The following is an 18149-nucleotide window of genomic DNA, read 5'->3' as shown; positions in this document are numbered from 1 at the left end:
ATTATTATTATAATTCAGTTCAAATGTGAGACACTTTCAAATCCTTAAAACGTTATTGCTAAACATGTTCAAAAGGTATTTCAGTCATTTCATACGATAGAAAAGATAATTAGTGTGAATAGTAGTATACAATTTTTAATACGATTGGGCTATAAAAAAATAAAAGAAGGATTATGTGCTTTCAAAAGGACAAAAAGAATGAATCTCTTTTCTAAGAACTAGACTTCTCAGTAAGAAACTGAGAATTTGAAAAAAAAAATGAAAAATTGAAATGAAAAAATGAAAGAAAAATTGTACAGAAGAAAAAGGCGCCTTTAATTAACGATAAAACTCCTCAACATTTCCATTGCTTTTTCAAAGTATGAAGTCTTTTAAATAGTTTTTAATGACATATTTAGGATAAGAATTTTCTTCTGAGGTTTCTCTAGAATATTTGCCACGTGCACCAGTCAATGGGTAAGAACATTCGACATATAAGTAGAAACAGAGGCTAAATGCAATGGTTAATTAAAACTAGTTCAGACATATTGAACACTTACAAAGTGCTCTTGATAGAGATTAAGCTTCTTCTCGAGATCGGCTAGTTCTTGCGCCCTAGATTCCTCATTTTTCCTTTTCTTTTCTTCTGGTGTCATGCTCTCTTGTTTAATAGACGGCTTCCACGAAATCATTTCATCAAAGCGTTTGGAATTGCACTTCAGCCTTAAAAAGAAAAGTTAAAGTGAAACATTCTTTTAGGGGGGGGGGGTTGCACAGCCATTATTTAAAATGTGGTTCGTTCTATACTAGTTTCTTACAGGGAATTCAAAACATGTTCTATTCAAATGTTGTAGAATGAAAGCCTTCCATGCGACCACTTCGTCAAAGCGTTTAGAATTACACTTCTAAGTGCAGTGACGAGGTTTCGCCACTCGAGTCATAAAACAGAAACTAACAAGAGATCCCCACAGATGCTGGAAAAAGTCTTTCAGGTTCTTGGATACTAAGCATATAAATACCCAACACTACTACTACTAACAACTCACCGCAGCACCAAGCAGCCTGAGGCCAACACAAATACGTACAGTCCTTCTACATCCCAATCTATTCAAAGCCCCCCTCTTTAAAACCTCCCAGGAAGTCCCCATTTCCTTTAAATCTTTCTTTATGACATCCTCCCACCCTAACCGCAGTCGACCTGCTTACTGTTTAGTTCTAGACGGTTGGCCGAAAGGGACAATCTACAGCAATCAGTCATCCTTCATCCGCAGAACGAGCCTTAGCCACTTCAACCTTTTTCTCATTATAGCCATAGAAAGAGGGATTGAACCACACTTTGAAATACCCCACTGCTTACACATTTTTTCAATCAAAAGAAGAATTGCTGTTTTCCACCTTGTATTTAATTTACATATTCTTTTTTTTTACCTTTTTTTTACCATTTCTTTTTAAACTACCAAAGAAATTGAATAAAAAGATTGTCAGGTCTATAGTAAACCCTTTAAGGGTATTAGACCATATATCGGCGTGCGAAATGCAACAACTGCAATGGTGTATGATTCCAGATGTCCCATCATAATAGGAATAATATTTTTTTTTTTCTACGACTGTTTCCACAGACCAAGAGACCGCTTTACTAGTACGAAAGAAAGAAAATTTAAGAAGAAGAAAAGCAGCCACGGAAACTTTTTATAGTGTCTCCTCTTATATAGTTCAGTTATTTTTAGTTGAATTACAACACAGCTTGCAGAAAGAAGGAAAAAAAGTAAGAAAATAAAAACATAATAGGTATATCAACATCGGATGTTTAATTTACATGATACTTCCAACTAGCTCATTGGTGGCACAGTGGTGTTATGCTCTACTTGGCAATACGTAGCTCTAGGTTCGATTCCGGCTGGCACAAGGCTGGGCGACAGGCTTGCTACCTGTCTCTGTGAATAAGACCCGGTAAATGAAACGTCAATTTAACACCTAATAGTCTGGAGGATTTTTTTTTATCGTTTTTATACTTCTAACTACCGACGCACCCGAAAAATTTAATTACAAGTGTAATATATCCCATGCCCCAGGTAAAATCTTTATATTCAGAACAGTGGAAGTAGTTGTCGAATATTCTTAATGTTATAGAATTATTTTTTATTATGTTTTATTGATTCCAGCTCCCCACACAAGATTTTGCACACATTTCTCCTAATTCCGTGCTGCATTTAGAATGGTATTGCGAAAACAAATATCTTTAGTATTCCTTTAAACGTGTAAGAAATCACCCCTCCCCACCGTTTTAGTTGTACTTTGTGTTAAAGTTTGCTTGAGTTGTAGTTTTGTATCCGTAATTGGGAAACAAAAAAAAAAAAAAAAAAAAAAAAAAAAAAAAAAAAAAAAAAAAAAAAAAAAAAAAAAATGTTAGTTGGCACTAGATTTATGTCAAAAATCCAATTTTTCAAAAATAATAAAATCAGTTTATTTGTCGTTTTCTTTACAGCGTAACAGTCATAATGGTCAGTATATGGCGTAGACAAATTTTGTAAAGTTCACCTATTACGCGTTTGACATACAATAATGTATACATGACATATTTACAGTTGTTAAAAAAAGCCTTTAATAAGTTTCTAAATTGATCGAATACAATCTTTTATTGCCGCATTATACGTACAAGTATAGTTACACACATATTTGTATGTATTACATGGCATGTCTAGGCTAATTACAGAATGATTTATAGATTTTACCTGCTTTTTGTCTTTAACATTCACCAGCTGTATAGAGCATTGTTTTAAATTGTGATCTATAAAATAATGCTGGTAAAGTTGATCTTAGGAGCAAAGTTGCCCTTACGAAACCATCCCTTGCCTCTCCTCCACATACTGCTCATTAACAGAGCTTGTGCAATTTTGCCCTTGGACCAATCAAGAAGTTCAATATACTTTGAAGCTCAAAAATCGACGGTCGGTTCAAAAGTTCAAACAGATTCCCCTTTTAGTTCGTTTACTTGCTTTTATCGATGTTCGAAAAGTTAGGTGTCTTGTATACTCTTTAATCTAGTACCATTGAAATAAAAAGATGTTCGGGATGACGAAATGTACATTCATTGGAATACCAGGGTAAATTATTTTGCGCACCGTATCAGGCAGCTGTCTTGCTTTTGTACTAAGTTAAACACCTGAGCTGTTCCAAACTTATACAGAGGGATGCATTTTAATTCCAAACTATGTAGAAGTGGACATATTCATTATATACCTCACGAGCTATTGAATTCCGCCACAAGGTTTTACTTTGGAAATACACATTCTTGTGTCCTATTTGCAGAGAGAATCTTAAGCAAAGTACCTAAAGTTACTACGAGGACCTGGATCTTTCACAGCGAGATATGACGAACATTCTCCTGTCTTGACTGCTTGATAAAGCAACAAGTAAATACTGTTGGTCCTTGCTTAAGTCAGTTTGGTCACCTTTATTTCCTAAGAAATCGTTTTAAAATCAACAGTACGAAGTTTTTCACAGTCAGTCGACTATTTACCAATTTGTCCAGAGAAATTTGTGACTTCTTTATTATTATTATGTATACTTTCAAACGAATGTGTGAACGGTAGTCCGTTAAAATTTAACACAAATATAAACCATTACAGATGACAACCAAGTTTACGATCAAGGTCACAAAGAACCCCAGTGTTCGTCGCTGTTCCGTCCCATTCAATTGCAACGAGCTTAACAAAAAGTTATTGTCTCCTAAGTACCAAAAGACGCTAATGACAGTTTCATTTCCAGTGGTCCTTGGAGAAGGGTCCATGGTACTTTTAACCAGGCTCTTAAAACAAGCTGAGGTGATCCTCTTTTCTTAGGCTGTAATACCTTTTGTAACCATTCTTTTCCTGACAAAACTGTTATCTTTTGTCTTGCCAATAACTATACATTTGCAGAGTCTGATTGTAAAAAGTATCGATTTTTTTGTTTTTCTTGTCTCACCTTGACCATCTGTCACCAGAGGAGATTTCTCCTTCATTTATCACGCCTACATCTTGAACAAGAGCTAAGAGCTCATATGGCACTTGTGACGAGGTCGGAAGAGCCGAGAGCTCATATGGTACGAGGTCGGAAGAGCCAAGAGCTCATTTGGACGAGGTCGGAAGAGCCAAGAGCCAAGAGCTCATTTGGCACTTGTGAGAAGGTCAGAACCTAAAGTTAAACTTTATAGCACAAGATCCTTCTAAATATCAAATTTCATTAAGATCTGGTCACCCTTTCGTAAGTTACAAATACCTCAATTTTCAAAATTACCTCCCCCCTCCCAATTCCACCAAAGAGAGCAGATCCGGTCCAGTTATGTCAGTCACGTATCTTAGACAGGTTTCTATTCTTCCCATCCAGTTTCATCCTGATCTCACCGCTTTAAGTATTTTCTAAGATTTCCGGTCCCCCCAACTGCCCCCCCCCCAATTACGTTTGATCCGGTTGAGATTTAAAATAAGATATCAGAGTTACGAGGTCCTTCTAAATATGAAGTTTCATGAAGATCCGATCACTCCTTCGTAAGTTAAAAATACGTTATTTTTCTTATTTTTCAGAATTACCCCCCCCCCCCGCAATTGAGCGGATCCGTTCCAATTATGTAAATTACGTATGCAAGACTTTTGCTTATTTTTCCAACCAAGTTTCATCCCAATCCTTCCAATCTAAGGGTTTCCCATCATTTTAGGTCTCCCCACCCCAAACTTCCCCCAATGTCACCAGATCCGGTCAGGATTTAAAATAAGAGCTTTGAGCCACGATATCCTTCTAAAAATCAAATTTCATGGAGATCCAATCACCCATTCGTAAGTTAAAAATACCTCATTTTTTCTAATTTTTCAGAATTAACCCCCCCCCCCCCAACTACCCAAAAGAGAGCGGATCCGTTCCGTTTATGTCAATCATCTATCTAGGACTTGTGTTTATTTTTCCCACCATGTTTCATCCCGATCCCTCCACTCTAAGTGTTTTCCAAGTTTTAGGTTTCCCCCTCCCAACTCCCCGCCCCCATCACCAGATCCGGTCGGGATTTAAAATAAGAGCTCTAAGACACGATATCCTTCTAAACATCAAATTTCATTGAGATCCGATCACCCGTTCGTAAGTTGAAAATACCTCATTTTTCTAATTTTTAAGACTTACTCCCCCCCTCCCAACTACCCCAAAGAGAGCAAATAAGTTCCGATTATGTCAATCATGTATCTGGGACTTGCGCTTATTTTTCCCATCAAGTTTCATCCCGATCCCTCTACTCTAAGTGTTTTCCAAGATTTTAGGTTTCCCCCCTCCAACTCCCCCCAATGTCATCAGACCCAGTCGGGATTTAAAATAAGAGCTCTGAGACACAATATCATTCCAAACATCAAATTTCATTAAGATCCAATCACCCGCTCATAAGTTAAAAATACTTAATTTTTTCTATTTTTCCGAATTAACCGGCCCCTACTCCCCCCCCCAGATGGTCAAATCGGGAAAACGACTATTTCTAATTTAATCTGGTCCGGTCCCTGATACGCTTGCCAAATTTCATCGTCCTAGCTTACCTGGAAGTGCCTAAAGTAGCAAAACCGGGACTTTAGGTTTTCCCCCTCCAACTCCCCCAATGTCATCAGATCCGGTCGGGATTAAAAATAAGAGCTCTAAGACACAATATCATTCCAAACATCAAATTTCATTAAGATCCAAATACCCGCTGATAAGTTAAAAATACTTCATTTTTTCTATTTTTTGCGAATTAACCGGGCCCCCACTCCCCCCCAGATGGTCAAATCGGGAAAACGACTATTTCTAATTTAATCTGGTCCGGTCCCTGATACGCTTGCCAAATTTCATCGTCCTAGCTTACCTGGAAGTGCCTAAAGTAGCAAAACCGGGACCGACAGACCGACAGACAGACCGACATACCGACAGACAGACCGACAGAATTGGCGACTGCTATATGTCACTTGGTTAATACCAAGTGCCATAAAAACACTTGCTTACCGGTCAGTTTCTGCCCGTTCTCAGTTTTTGTCATTTATTCAAAATTTAAACTGCATTTGCATACAGAACATATCATCTGGAAGTTATAGATATTTTTTATATTGAAACTGTACGATATACTAACAGTTTATGGCTGCTTGATTATTAAAAATACATCCCAATTTTTTTTTTTTTTTCAATTTTTAGCATATTATTTCTATCTTGCAGCCTCATGCACAAACTGAATCTACCACTTATAATTTTTTAATATTTTACCCCCAATTCAGATTAGCAACCAATAACTTTTTAGTTTACGTAATTCCGAAAAAAAAACAATTTTTCTAGACCACCCTAATTTCCCAAAATCCCAAACTCAGGACTGGAATCCATATATCTGAAGGAAAATCTCGGTCACTGGTGGCCCAGTTCTTGCATATAAAGCTAGCTTATACGAATATTCTGTCGACGAATCTTGCCCAAGATTGGGTTAAGAAATTTTAGCCCAATCCCTAATCAAATTATTCATTCTTTTTTACAGAGCTTTTTTCATTTGGCAATCATTATTTATTCACCAACGATATAAGTTTCATAAGTGTAAAACAAAACAAAAAACCCTCATTTGTCAGGCGGAAAGATTGTTTACGAGATACAGTCAGTTATTCTAACGATTTACAATCTTTCCAGAAAGACTGACATAGTTAAAAACAAGACTTAAAAAAATTTAATGAGTTAAGGCAAAAAGCTAAAAAAAAAATTACCATGAAAAATAGATTAATAATACAAAATTTGGGTTATAAGTCTCTAGGACTCCGTCTAAAATCCAAATTTCAACCTCTAAGTTAAACTAGTTTTTAAACATTTTTAATTTGGCTTAGCAATGGTGGCACAATTCCCCCCTTTTTTTTCTGAACAGGGCGTCATAATCAAACTTTTGAATAGCCCAACTGTCGGGGGAATGAAACAATTATATACTAAACTTTTTGTTTTTGTGTGTTTGTACTTACATCTTAATGTTTTCAGAAATAGAACTGTCAATTGGACCATTTTTGGATCTTTTCAAAATTTCCATCACAACCACTGCAGAGTGACTGGACAAGTTTCTGAGACCTGAAATGAGAAGTTACATTAATATAATATTCTGCGAAACTAAGCCGAAAAAGTGTATCCGGTGAAAATCCAATACTTGGTTGTGAGCATTTTGAAAAAGCAATCAACTGCATTTAGTTCTTTTTTTTTTATAAACCATGTAAATAACTTTTAAAATATCCCAGTAATTTAACTATTTGTAAGTTGAACATTGTAACGTTATTTTTTTTTATACCCAAGGTCCTTGTATCTACAGGGGCAAGACCATGCGACCAAAAACCATTTAAACAGACTAATTAAAACAGGTGTTTCAGATATCAACTTCAGAAGCTAGTATCTACCGCTTATAAGAATGAAGAGCCCAAAAAAGAACCATGGGCTAATGGGCACGTATAGACCTATAACTCTTCAACACACAACTATTCGGATACTATTTAGCAAACTATGCCAATGTTTTAAATGTTAAAACAAATATCATTACGGTTGTACTATGACTATCCATCATCAAACACATCAAGTACACTATTCACAAATGGTGTATAGTTTCTCCTAAAGCTGCATTTTAAATGTTCCTGGGCTTATAGATTGCAGATCTAAGTATAAAGGTGCAATATAGACGCATACAATGTCGACTGACGCATACAATACCTCTGGTATTGTAAATGTAAAGAGGAGAAGAAAGGTTAGCTCTTCTCGGATCCAAACTGGGATATTCTTGGTATAAATATTGCATGAAGCTCAAATACAAATGAGAAACATATAGTAAACACAAAAGTGACAATTACATACCCCCCCCCCTCGTCACCAATCAAATATTGAAGAAACATTTAGGAAACGATTTTCCATTTCACATTGTGAAAGTACAAAAAAGTGCGCCTATTTTGTCCCAAGGTGGATCAAGGCTCTTTATCCCGCCACTAAGGCTATCTAGAAAAATCCTTCGTGGAAGGGAGGGGGATTCAAAGATTAAACGTTTATCTCAAGAATAGAGCCAATATTTTTTCAAGGATTACAAAATTTACGCACATTTTGAAAATTATTCGAGGCCGAAGGCCTCTACTGAGTCCGTAAATTTTGAATTAAAATCGAATAGTTGTGGGCATCAAGCCATGGCTAATTTAAAAAAAAACCGAGACAGATAGTCAGATTGAGTGAGAGACAAATCTGGCACTTACCCCCTTATTAGGGGATTATCAAAATCCTGTTTTGGGTTCAAAAATACGAGAAGATGATTTCCAAATTTAGAAAACAAATAATTTCAGAAGTTCTAAAGGGTTAAAGCAGACACTTTTCAAAATTCTATTTTAGATTCTCAAATTTTAAAAAAGAACTTCGGAAATAGAATCTAAAAAAATTATACCATGTATAAGCAATTAAATAGATGAACTGATACTGCTGAGATGAATTAAAAACTATTTGAATATTTCCAGCATACTCTAAATGGCAAAACAATCGTATTCATTGAATTGCATCTAATTACTACTTTCCGTTTAGCCCTACACGGTTGGCCGAAAAGGACAATCTTCGGTAATCTGTCATCCTTCATCCACAGAACGTGCCCTAGCAATCTCAACCTTATTCTTATTACAAACATAGAAAGAGGGATTGAACCACACTCTTCATATAGCCTATCGTTTGAAATACAGTCACTCAGCTGGGTAACAAGAACAATCCGCAGGCAATTTCTCTGGAAAACAATTAGCAAGTATTCATCCACTTTCTGGAGCACCCATGCTTCAGAACGATATCTGACCACTGTCATAACTGTAGCTTCCAACATTCTAATCTTGGTTTGTAAACTTATCTTCCTATTCTTCCAAACTTTTTCTAATGTGAATAAAACACCCTGAGCCTTGGCTATTCTACTTTTAACGACTTCATTTCTCCCACTGTCTTTTACTAATAATATTATCAGGGTAAGGAAAGCTGTCCACCTGATCAATCTTTTGGTTACCCAGCTTCACCTTTTCATCTTCACTTATTCCTAGCATAAGGGACTCATTTTGCTCACACTTTCATATAGGATGCTTAAATCATCAGGAAAATCTCATACCAGGAAAGTTTTTCCTCCCCACTTGATTCAGTGTTCTCCCATTGCTTTTCCTGTGCTCCTTAAGACTAGTCCATCTAAATGATCCATATAAAGGGGTATAAAAAATAACCCTGCTTAACTCCTGATTTAAAACGAAACCAGGTGCTAACCTTATTTCCTACCGTAACTCCAGCACTGTTATTCTCGTACATAGCACTAATCACTTTAATATATTTGTCTGGTATACCATACAAGGATAAGACCTTCACTAGGGCTTTACTATCAACAGAACCGAGCGTTTGCTCATAATCTGTAAAACTGAAGACTAAAGGTATTTGATGATTCAGACACGTATTTAAGATTACGATTCGAAGTATTTGTTACGTTCAAAGAAGTTACAAGATTTGTTTCCCATTCAGTTGAGTTTATGACTTGAGCGAAGTCAAGGGAAGCTTAAAAATGAAGAGACTCGTGATATTTTTCAAACGGCTGCTAGCAGTTTCCTTTGATTTGGTCACAGTTTAAATTTATCATTTTCTGTTTGCTATAACATTTATAACCACACTTTGCTAGTGCTTCTCCCGGTTTTCTTGAATTTTAGTATACCTAGGTTTGACAGGCTCTAATGCTCTATGTGGCCTTGTACAGACCACTGTCTGTACAGTTCCTTGTACAGAATACTCTATCCTAGAAATAATAAGTTGATTGCTGGTTTATGCGTCCCTGTTTTGCGGCTTTCTATTCCGGCATAGAAAAGGCTCTACTATTCCTGCAGGTTACAGTTACGGGGCAAAAATCACGGGAATGTCTATCGCATTGGACTCGAAACCTGAATAGATTAAACAAAACTCCTGTTAATCGCGGCAAATTGAATCAAGATCTAATAGGTCGTTCTTATGGATGCGGGTACCAAGAATGTAGCCCAAGAACCCCAAGAATGCGTACAAAGACCAAGAACTGGACCTCCCATGGAGGTCCAATTCAGCATTAGCACTCAATATCATAATTTTAATTGTTAAATGAGTCTAGATGAAGATTCCGCAAGTTAATCTAGTTGCGGGGCATATTTTGATACCCCTCTCCCATGGACAGAGTTTAAATCAGTTATAACCATGAATAGGCATAACCGAGAGCCTAACTCTAGTTTCCATAGAATTTGTCTGGATTTGACCACATTCTCAAAAGTACTTATGACAAGGATTTACAAATCCCCCGCCCAAGAGATGACACTAATTCTGGACTCTAAAAAGCACAATTTAAACGTAAACAGTTACTTTAGACAATCTTTTTTATAGATAAAATAACCCCTCTTGGTTAATATCCTAATTACAATAATTCGGAAACCCTACTCCCCCCCGACGGTAATATTTATTTATTTATAACCTCTTCTGTTAAATACCCGGCTGACAAATTTACGGACCCATTCCATTCCCGAGATTGGATCGTACCTGGACCCCAAAAGACCGTAAAATTGGAAATGATCTTCTCAGTTTTGGCTAATTCTGTTGAAATTTGACATCCCTTTTGGTAAATGTTTCAATTTCAAGAATTTCCCCCTCTCCTCTTTACCCAGAGAGGTAGAATCGACTCTCGGCCCTGAAAAACACAAGCAGGGTACTAGCTCTTCTTTTTCATCAAGTTGTATTTCAATCTGGCAACTCATTTTAACGGTGTCGTGATGAAACGAAGAGATGCATTCGTTCCCACTCCTTCTGTTAGATTTCTCGATGACAGATATTTAGGGCCCTTCCCACCCCGTCATTCATCAGAGTGGCTAGAGACTTCTCAAAAATCTGATCTGGGAAGCTTCATCTCACTTCCAACCAACTTTACCTGAGATCAGGAACTCCTTCTCGTAGATATACTGATAACAAAAATCTAGTACTCCTTCCATAAAAAGGTCAAACTGATCTCTAATCCTCAAAAGAATAACTATTCAATTAACTATTGCTTTCCACTAAGTTTCTTTGAGATCCAACGGCTGGATTCGGTACATACTCCCGAAAGGAATAACAAAGGTACTATGGCAACGCGTTCTGGTGGATTTCGTGAACACAGGGACCCCTTCCCCCTAAAAATGTCAGATTATGCTTTGGCCTCAAAAATACAGAAACTATTACAATTGTTATTGTTTTTACACAGGTTTGGGTGAAATACAACAACCACTCCTTCTAGATGTCCTTACGTCAAGAATTTAAGAGCCCATCCTCTACAAGAGTAGTAATGATATTCCAGATCATGTGAGCACAACTGGGCGCCCCCTAAGGCAATCAATAGTGCAACAGTCCTATTCTCTTTGCACCTGTAGCCATGATACATCGGGGCCGAAGATAGCCGGTTACATTATCATAAGTTTCCTTCACTGAGTGGATATTAGGCGGGTTTTTAAATGTATTTTATAATAGTAAGAAAGCAGAATTCAGAGTGAGAACACTGTGAATATATCTTTTTCTTAAAGTTTTATTTGACAAGACATACTTTGATACTGGAGATGGCAGCAAAAGTGATACAAAGACAAGAGTACCAAACGTAGGAGTAGAAATTACAAAAACCCTTGAATGCGATGAGATGTTTGCAAGATATGTGATATCACTGAGGAAATTCAAGTTGGAGGAACAGGTATGGTTTGCAGCAAAAGTTAATACAATGCGTATACATAGACTTCAGAATGCTTTAAATGTAATTATGATAAATGTTGAAAACACTGAGTTGAATCAGTATGTGATAAAAGAGTGATACAAATGTTATTGCAATATTGCAATAAAATTCATTCTAAATCGAAAACGTTTTTTCTTTTTAAATATTTTAGTAGGTTACCACTCCTCTCTCTAGAGAACCAAAATGCAACGAGAGGATGCTCAAAGTAGAAAGAATTTTCATTCTTTGGCTTTGTTAGTAAGTCTGTAATCAGCTGTGGGAGTGCCAGGATTTAAAAAATGAATGGATTGGAGAAACAGAAAATTATTCGGATTCTTGTGACTTTGGAAAAATGTTTGAATCTAAATGATCATCTTCAAAAGTTATCAGTCCAAAAGAAAATATTCTTTCAAAGAATGCTTGACGATATCATGAAAGATGAGTCTCCAGCTTTGGATAATTGTATGATTCTTATGGGTCGTAAACCAAACACATTTGCTCAATTTATTGAGACACTAATCAAAACAAAACAAAATGATAATATTGATTTTTTTATCATTACCTAGAATTTCAAATTTATATGTTAGTCTCAGAGTCTCTCCGAACGATTTTTCAGTCTCTGGTTACCATAAGAACAACAAACAAGTCGATAATTTAAAAAAATCCTGCCCAAACCGTAATTGATATTGAAGTGTGACGTCGCTCGATTTACTCCTCCTCTCTTTAGACATCTCTCATTCTTCTTTTGATCGCAAATTAGCTTCTATTTTGCGATGTGAGAGTTAGCAGTGAAAAATGTTCTAAACAGGTCCATTATTTTTGTATACATTGAGTAGCTGGTAATTATGTGAGAACTGCACTATTGTTGGCGAGTATGACATGAAGTGGAGATAATGCAATCCATGTAAATTGCATAGAGGATATGCAGTACAAATTGAAGACTGTAACTCCCGTCTTAAAGAGGTTTATGACTCACACTAAAGGTTTCTAATGCTCCAATTTTCACAATGATAAATGTGATCAGCGGGAAAATACCTATCCTGGTATGATTGGAAATAACCCTAAATATGTTTCAGTTTATTTCTAATAGACTGGTATCATCATGTTTTTAATTCTTTAGGGGGAAGGGAACCTGGTCTACACTTCAATTACTGAAATAACAAGCGAATCTGGTTTCTACGCCGTTACTGTGAAGACAATGGCTACAATGATTATAAGCCTACGGATTCTTTTTGGCTGTTACAAAAATTGTTTCTTCATACGAGAACAGTGCGAGTGACATTGCTTCAAATAAGCAAACTCAAACACGTGAATTTTACAATGTGGACCAAAACAGTATCCTTGGCTTCACAAAGAGATATAATAGATATAATAAAGTGAAATTACATTGTGTTGTGGAAAACGTGACCCTGACTTTACACGCCAAGACCAGTACAAGTTGAACCCAAAGGATATGCTACCACTAGTCGTAGTCGTTGTCGGTGACCACCTACACGTAGAAGAAGAAATGTAAAGGATAAATACAGCCTATTATTGTAGATAATTTTTTTATTAATAAACAAATTAACACACATTATTAAAACACTATATTCTTAGGGCATTGATTTCAATATTATACAGGTAGGAAAGGGTATTTTCCACTATGAAGTAATTCAATCGAGGAGAGTCTTCATAAATACTGAGAAATTCACTGTAAGCATACCCATGACATCGAAAAGTAAAATATAATAGTTAATGCAAACCATAGCTTTTGGTCGATAAATCTTGTACTCGCTTCCAATTTTGAATAATATATTTCCCACTTCGCTCAAGGAAGTTTTTGATGTGAGGCGTTTAGAACGCGTATGGTGTACTAAGAGGATTGAAAAATTCTATATTCTTCGCTGTTTGAAAGACGCATAGCCAATGACTCGTCTTTACATTCTACGGGCTATTAATAGCAGTGTTAATACTATCGATAAGTGTTACAAATATGTTCAAGGAAATTCGAGGGTATGCAATAGGTTTTGTCTTTGGACATGTACGAGTCCAAGTTGAATACTTATCCAATTTCAACTGACAAGTAATTGGTCCAATTGATTATTTGATTTGTGTTCATGATGCAAAGTCAGGGGTAATTTCCCAAAAGGTTTTAAATTGATTTAGCAAGATTAATGCAATGCTCTCTGCCAATGACTCGGCAAAGGTAGACTCTAAACGTACAGTGCCCGTTCGGACAATACTAATATCTTGAGTGCCAGACAAGTCCAATATTCTATCTATTCTTCGGTAAGAAGTTGCCAATCATGTGGTCTTATTTTTTATGTCAAATCTTCAATCTTTACTCAGGGTACCATATGTATTTTGAGAATACAATCAACAAGCGGAACTTCATACTTTCCATCGAATTTAATGGCGGGAAAGTTTTGCCCAAAAATTGTTTGTTTTATTCAAGTCATCGTAAAGGGGGTCAGAAACATCGGGCAGGAATTTTAAATAGAATTATTGGGCATTGTATTACGTCTTCAACGTTTATCCAAGAATCAAAATCAGATTTGCATCCTACCAAGCGAACAAGCAACTGTCTCTTGCCCATCTGAGTTTAATTCTTTAATATTTTTTCAATCTGATAAATTCATTGTTTTAAACTTTTTGCAATTCATAGTCATAAAAACCACCGAGAATCTTTTCATCTTTCGTATTACATAGACGATATGTCAAAGGTTTAGTTTCTAAGACTCTGGACGCCTAAAAATCTCAGTGGACCATAGATAGTTCTCCTTTTTCAAAACCATTGGCAGTTCGATTGATGCAAACTGTATCACCAACATTAAATTTCTTCTTTTCACTTGCCTTTCGTTGGAATATTGTTTAAGAAAAAATCTCATGTTTAACATAGTCTCCTCAAAGAGCTTCCAAAGGACTGAAATTGAAGAAAGATCGACGGAGATACTGGTAATAAATCAACATAATTTTTATCTAAATAATAAATAAAATCAGCGGTATTTTTGAATGTACAACATCTCGAGATTAAATGTCGAATAGTTCTTATCAATCGTTCATCCAATCCTCAATTTATTTGACTATTACGTTGATATTGTTGTATTAAATTTCAATACAGCCTTCTTTACATGTGGATTAACAAATTAACTATCCCGATCCATTTGAATTTTCCTATAGCAACTTACTTGAAGGATTCAAGAGCTTTAGCAAATTCATAACCCCTCTTTGACTTCAATGGAATGGCATATGCATAGCGACTGAAGACACTAATTGCAAGTAAAATATACTTTTAAGGATTATTGTTACGCCTATGAATCTCGTCCAGGATCAAAAGATATGCTTGTAATATTTGCAATGGGAAAAATGCTTTAATTTTTCAAGAATGACAACCGCGAACTCTGTGATCTTGATGTTGAGGACAACTTGGCTCACACTGCAAATACACGGTCGCTAGCTTCTTTTTGAATCCTGTGACTTAAGCAACTGTGAAGGGGGAGCTTAAACTTCCATCTTCACCAATATTCCCATAAGCATTTTTCAAAACTTCAGCCATTCTGAACGTAAACACGTATTGAAGTGTCCACAACGCTTTTTTGCATACTATCGAGAAGTGAGGGTGATGTACTGATATTAAGACGCCTTGGCTTGCGTCCCCTCACTCTCGTCAAATAATCACCACTTGGTGTGCTAGTATTTTCCAGAAAAGATTTCAAATAAAATGATTTTAAATATCTCGATATTCGACCTTATGCTTTTCATCGTTTCAAAATATGTTCATTGACCAAAAACATTTTATTGGGAAGTTTGATGAGTTTGAAAATTCATGCAAATGACTAGCAAATGATAAGTCTTTTACGATTTATTATCAGACCTGACATAAAATCAATTAGATTGTAGGTTTTGCCATGGATTATAACCTGAACCTTTTTACCATCAACTAGTACATGTTCACTTCAGTGAGATAAGACAAGAGACTTTTACATTACTTACAATAAGATTGAGGTAATGGTTCTGTAACACCTGTCAAAAATTTAGGCAATGACGAATCTTCTTCTTCTTTTTGTTGTAAGGGTGTCAAAGTTTCAGAATTTTGAGTCGTTTCTTTCTTTTGATCAATAACATTTACTTTGTGAGATCTTTCGTGGTAGAGTTTATGTCTGTCCAATCGTCTAAGTGCATTTTGAAGCAAAAGTGATTTTTATCGTCAGTACTTACATGTGTTTGAGTCACGTTCAAGCCTTGTCCAGGCCCATCGTGGCATCGAGAATTTGCCGACAAGCGTCCCTCCATCGTTCTCTTTCAAGTGCGACTGGCTCGATCAACTAAATCCATTGTCTATTCCAGGGATGCCCGTGCTTCTTGAAACTTCCCATTGGCTCGAGATCGGCTGTAACTGTTGATAACCATGTCTTTTTCTATCCTCTGAGTTTCTTCTTCCAGTACGTAAGAGGTTGGCATTTCAAGCACTGTTTGATTAGCGAGTCATCCGGTCGGCGCAGTGTATGCCCGTATCACCGTCCAGTTGTGTGAGACTAATCCCCTCCGATTCCTCATCATTTGATTCATAGTCTACGTTTATCATTTGCGGGGCGTTCATTGGTCGTGACATTTCCACACCACTAGTCATTCTATATCTCTTTGGAGGTGGTGTTGCTTCTTTGTTAGATGTTTCCTAGACTAAAGGTGAGAAAATTAAGTTGAATTGAAGATGCTGTATATCTTATAATCTGACGATTCAGTAGCTAAAAACCCACTGCATTTGTTATGACCCTCAGACGAAGACTCTCACTGTATTTGTTATAGTCCTAAGCGGAGGCCTATAGGCCTAGAGAGAAAGTAATATTTCATGATGATAGTCAAAGATAAATACAGTTATTAATTAAAATCATACTGTGATAATCTTATTTTAACTTTACGTCAAAAGCCACACACCTAAGGAGAGAATAAAATTTAACAATATTTATTATTTTAACTTTATATCAAAGGCCAAGTATGCTACAGGTCTAGAAAAAAATATTCTAGTATATTACTCAAATATATAATCAGATATTGTTGAAAACCATGTTTCGGTAGTCTTATTAGCCCCCTATCGTATTTGTTATACTCCTAAGCAAGGTCCCGATGTATTTATTACAGCCCCCCTCCCTAAAAAAAGGAGAAAAAATCAGTTTACATTAAAGATGATATATGTCTTACAATCTATAACACTTCAGTAACTAAAAAGAGCTTATAAATAAATATTGATAAGATAAATCTGAGGTGAAAAATCTATTACCCAATCTCGAATTAAACATAAGATAAAAATTCTAAATTACTAACCTCTTTCACCCTTCAATTGCAGGCCACATCTTGAGTGCATTTGTTCGCTATTACTATTCAATTTTTATTCGAGTAATGATAATAAAATTATATTTTGACCGCCTTTTATACAAAAAAAATTGGTCAATACTACCTGTTTCCCCAACAACTAGATTTTCACAACAAAGCTAATGCGCTCTTTAACATTAAGTTTCTTCATAGGCCTGTCATTGGATTGCAGAATAAAATTATCTCGCTCTCAAATAGGGATACATCAAGCACCAACATTCCTAATCCTAATGTGGATCTGAGATAACAATCAGCCCTGTATCGTCTTACAGAATAAATTAGTTTAGATACATAACAAATCACTTGCGAATAAGCACAAATACAATGCAGTTGAAGCATATACGAAGGGTAGGTAACTCCAAATGGCTCGTAATACAAAAGAGAATAGGAATATCGTAATATTGATGCCCTTAGGGAGCACACTCACCGTATCTGGAATGTCATTACTACTTACAAAGGTCAGACTGGGTTTAAACTTAAAAAGGGTAACTGGTACAAAAGCTCTTCCTTCTCACTAAGATTGTTTAACCTCGGATACGTTGATGAAAATTATTTAATGACCCTCCTTTCCACAGGATGCATTGGGTAAATACTCTGAACTGTACTGTTACACTTACTTTCCATCAAGTATGGATGAGACGTGATAAAATATTCTGGCAAAACACTGTGGCAACAAATATTTAGGGACTGTTCGCTCCAATAAAGAACAGAACGGATATAAGCTCCTCAAAAGGTGCGATTACGACGCTTAACTCTTAATTCCCCACAATTTTGGCCAGGATCCGACAACCCCTTCTGCTAGATGTCCTGATGACAAGAATTTGGGGACCCATTCATATATTCCTCTGTCCTTTTCAGGCGCATTTGGTCCATGTCCTCAGAACTTGGACAGAAGTGCCGAACTCAGACACTAGCTCTTCCTTTCACTGATACCCGACCGGTTTTTCTGAAGAGCCTCTCAATAATATAAATTTCGGTATCCCCCTCGTCTCAGAGGATGAACTGCGTTGAAAAACCTCAAGTGACAAACTGTGATATTTATACTTACTTTGCACCTAATTTGAATTTGATCTATTTGACATGATGCTCTAGTGGG

At 36.3% G+C, this 18149-nt stretch overlaps 1 protein-coding gene across 1 annotated transcript in view; it reads right to left on the bottom strand.

Moving 5' to 3' along the window:
- LOC136038063 (uncharacterized) overlaps positions 1–18149 on the bottom strand; it is an 83923-nt gene that overhangs the window by 52807 nt on the left and 12967 nt on the right. Inside the window, exons 3-4 of the mRNA XM_065721025.1 lie at positions 6954–7056; positions 540–702 (exon numbers count right to left, since the gene is read on the bottom strand). Coding sequence (XP_065577097.1) covers positions 540–702; positions 6954–7056 — 266 coding nt within the window. The remainder of the gene's footprint in view (positions 1–539; positions 703–6953; positions 7057–18149) is intronic.

This window comes from Artemia franciscana, chromosome 17, assembly GCF_032884065.1.
Source record: "Artemia franciscana chromosome 17, ASM3288406v1, whole genome shotgun sequence".
NCBI classification, from domain to species: domain Eukaryota; kingdom Metazoa; phylum Arthropoda; class Branchiopoda; order Anostraca; family Artemiidae; genus Artemia; species Artemia franciscana.
Note: the sequence above shows the minus strand (reverse complement) of the source record. Positions and strands in the feature narration are given on the sequence as shown.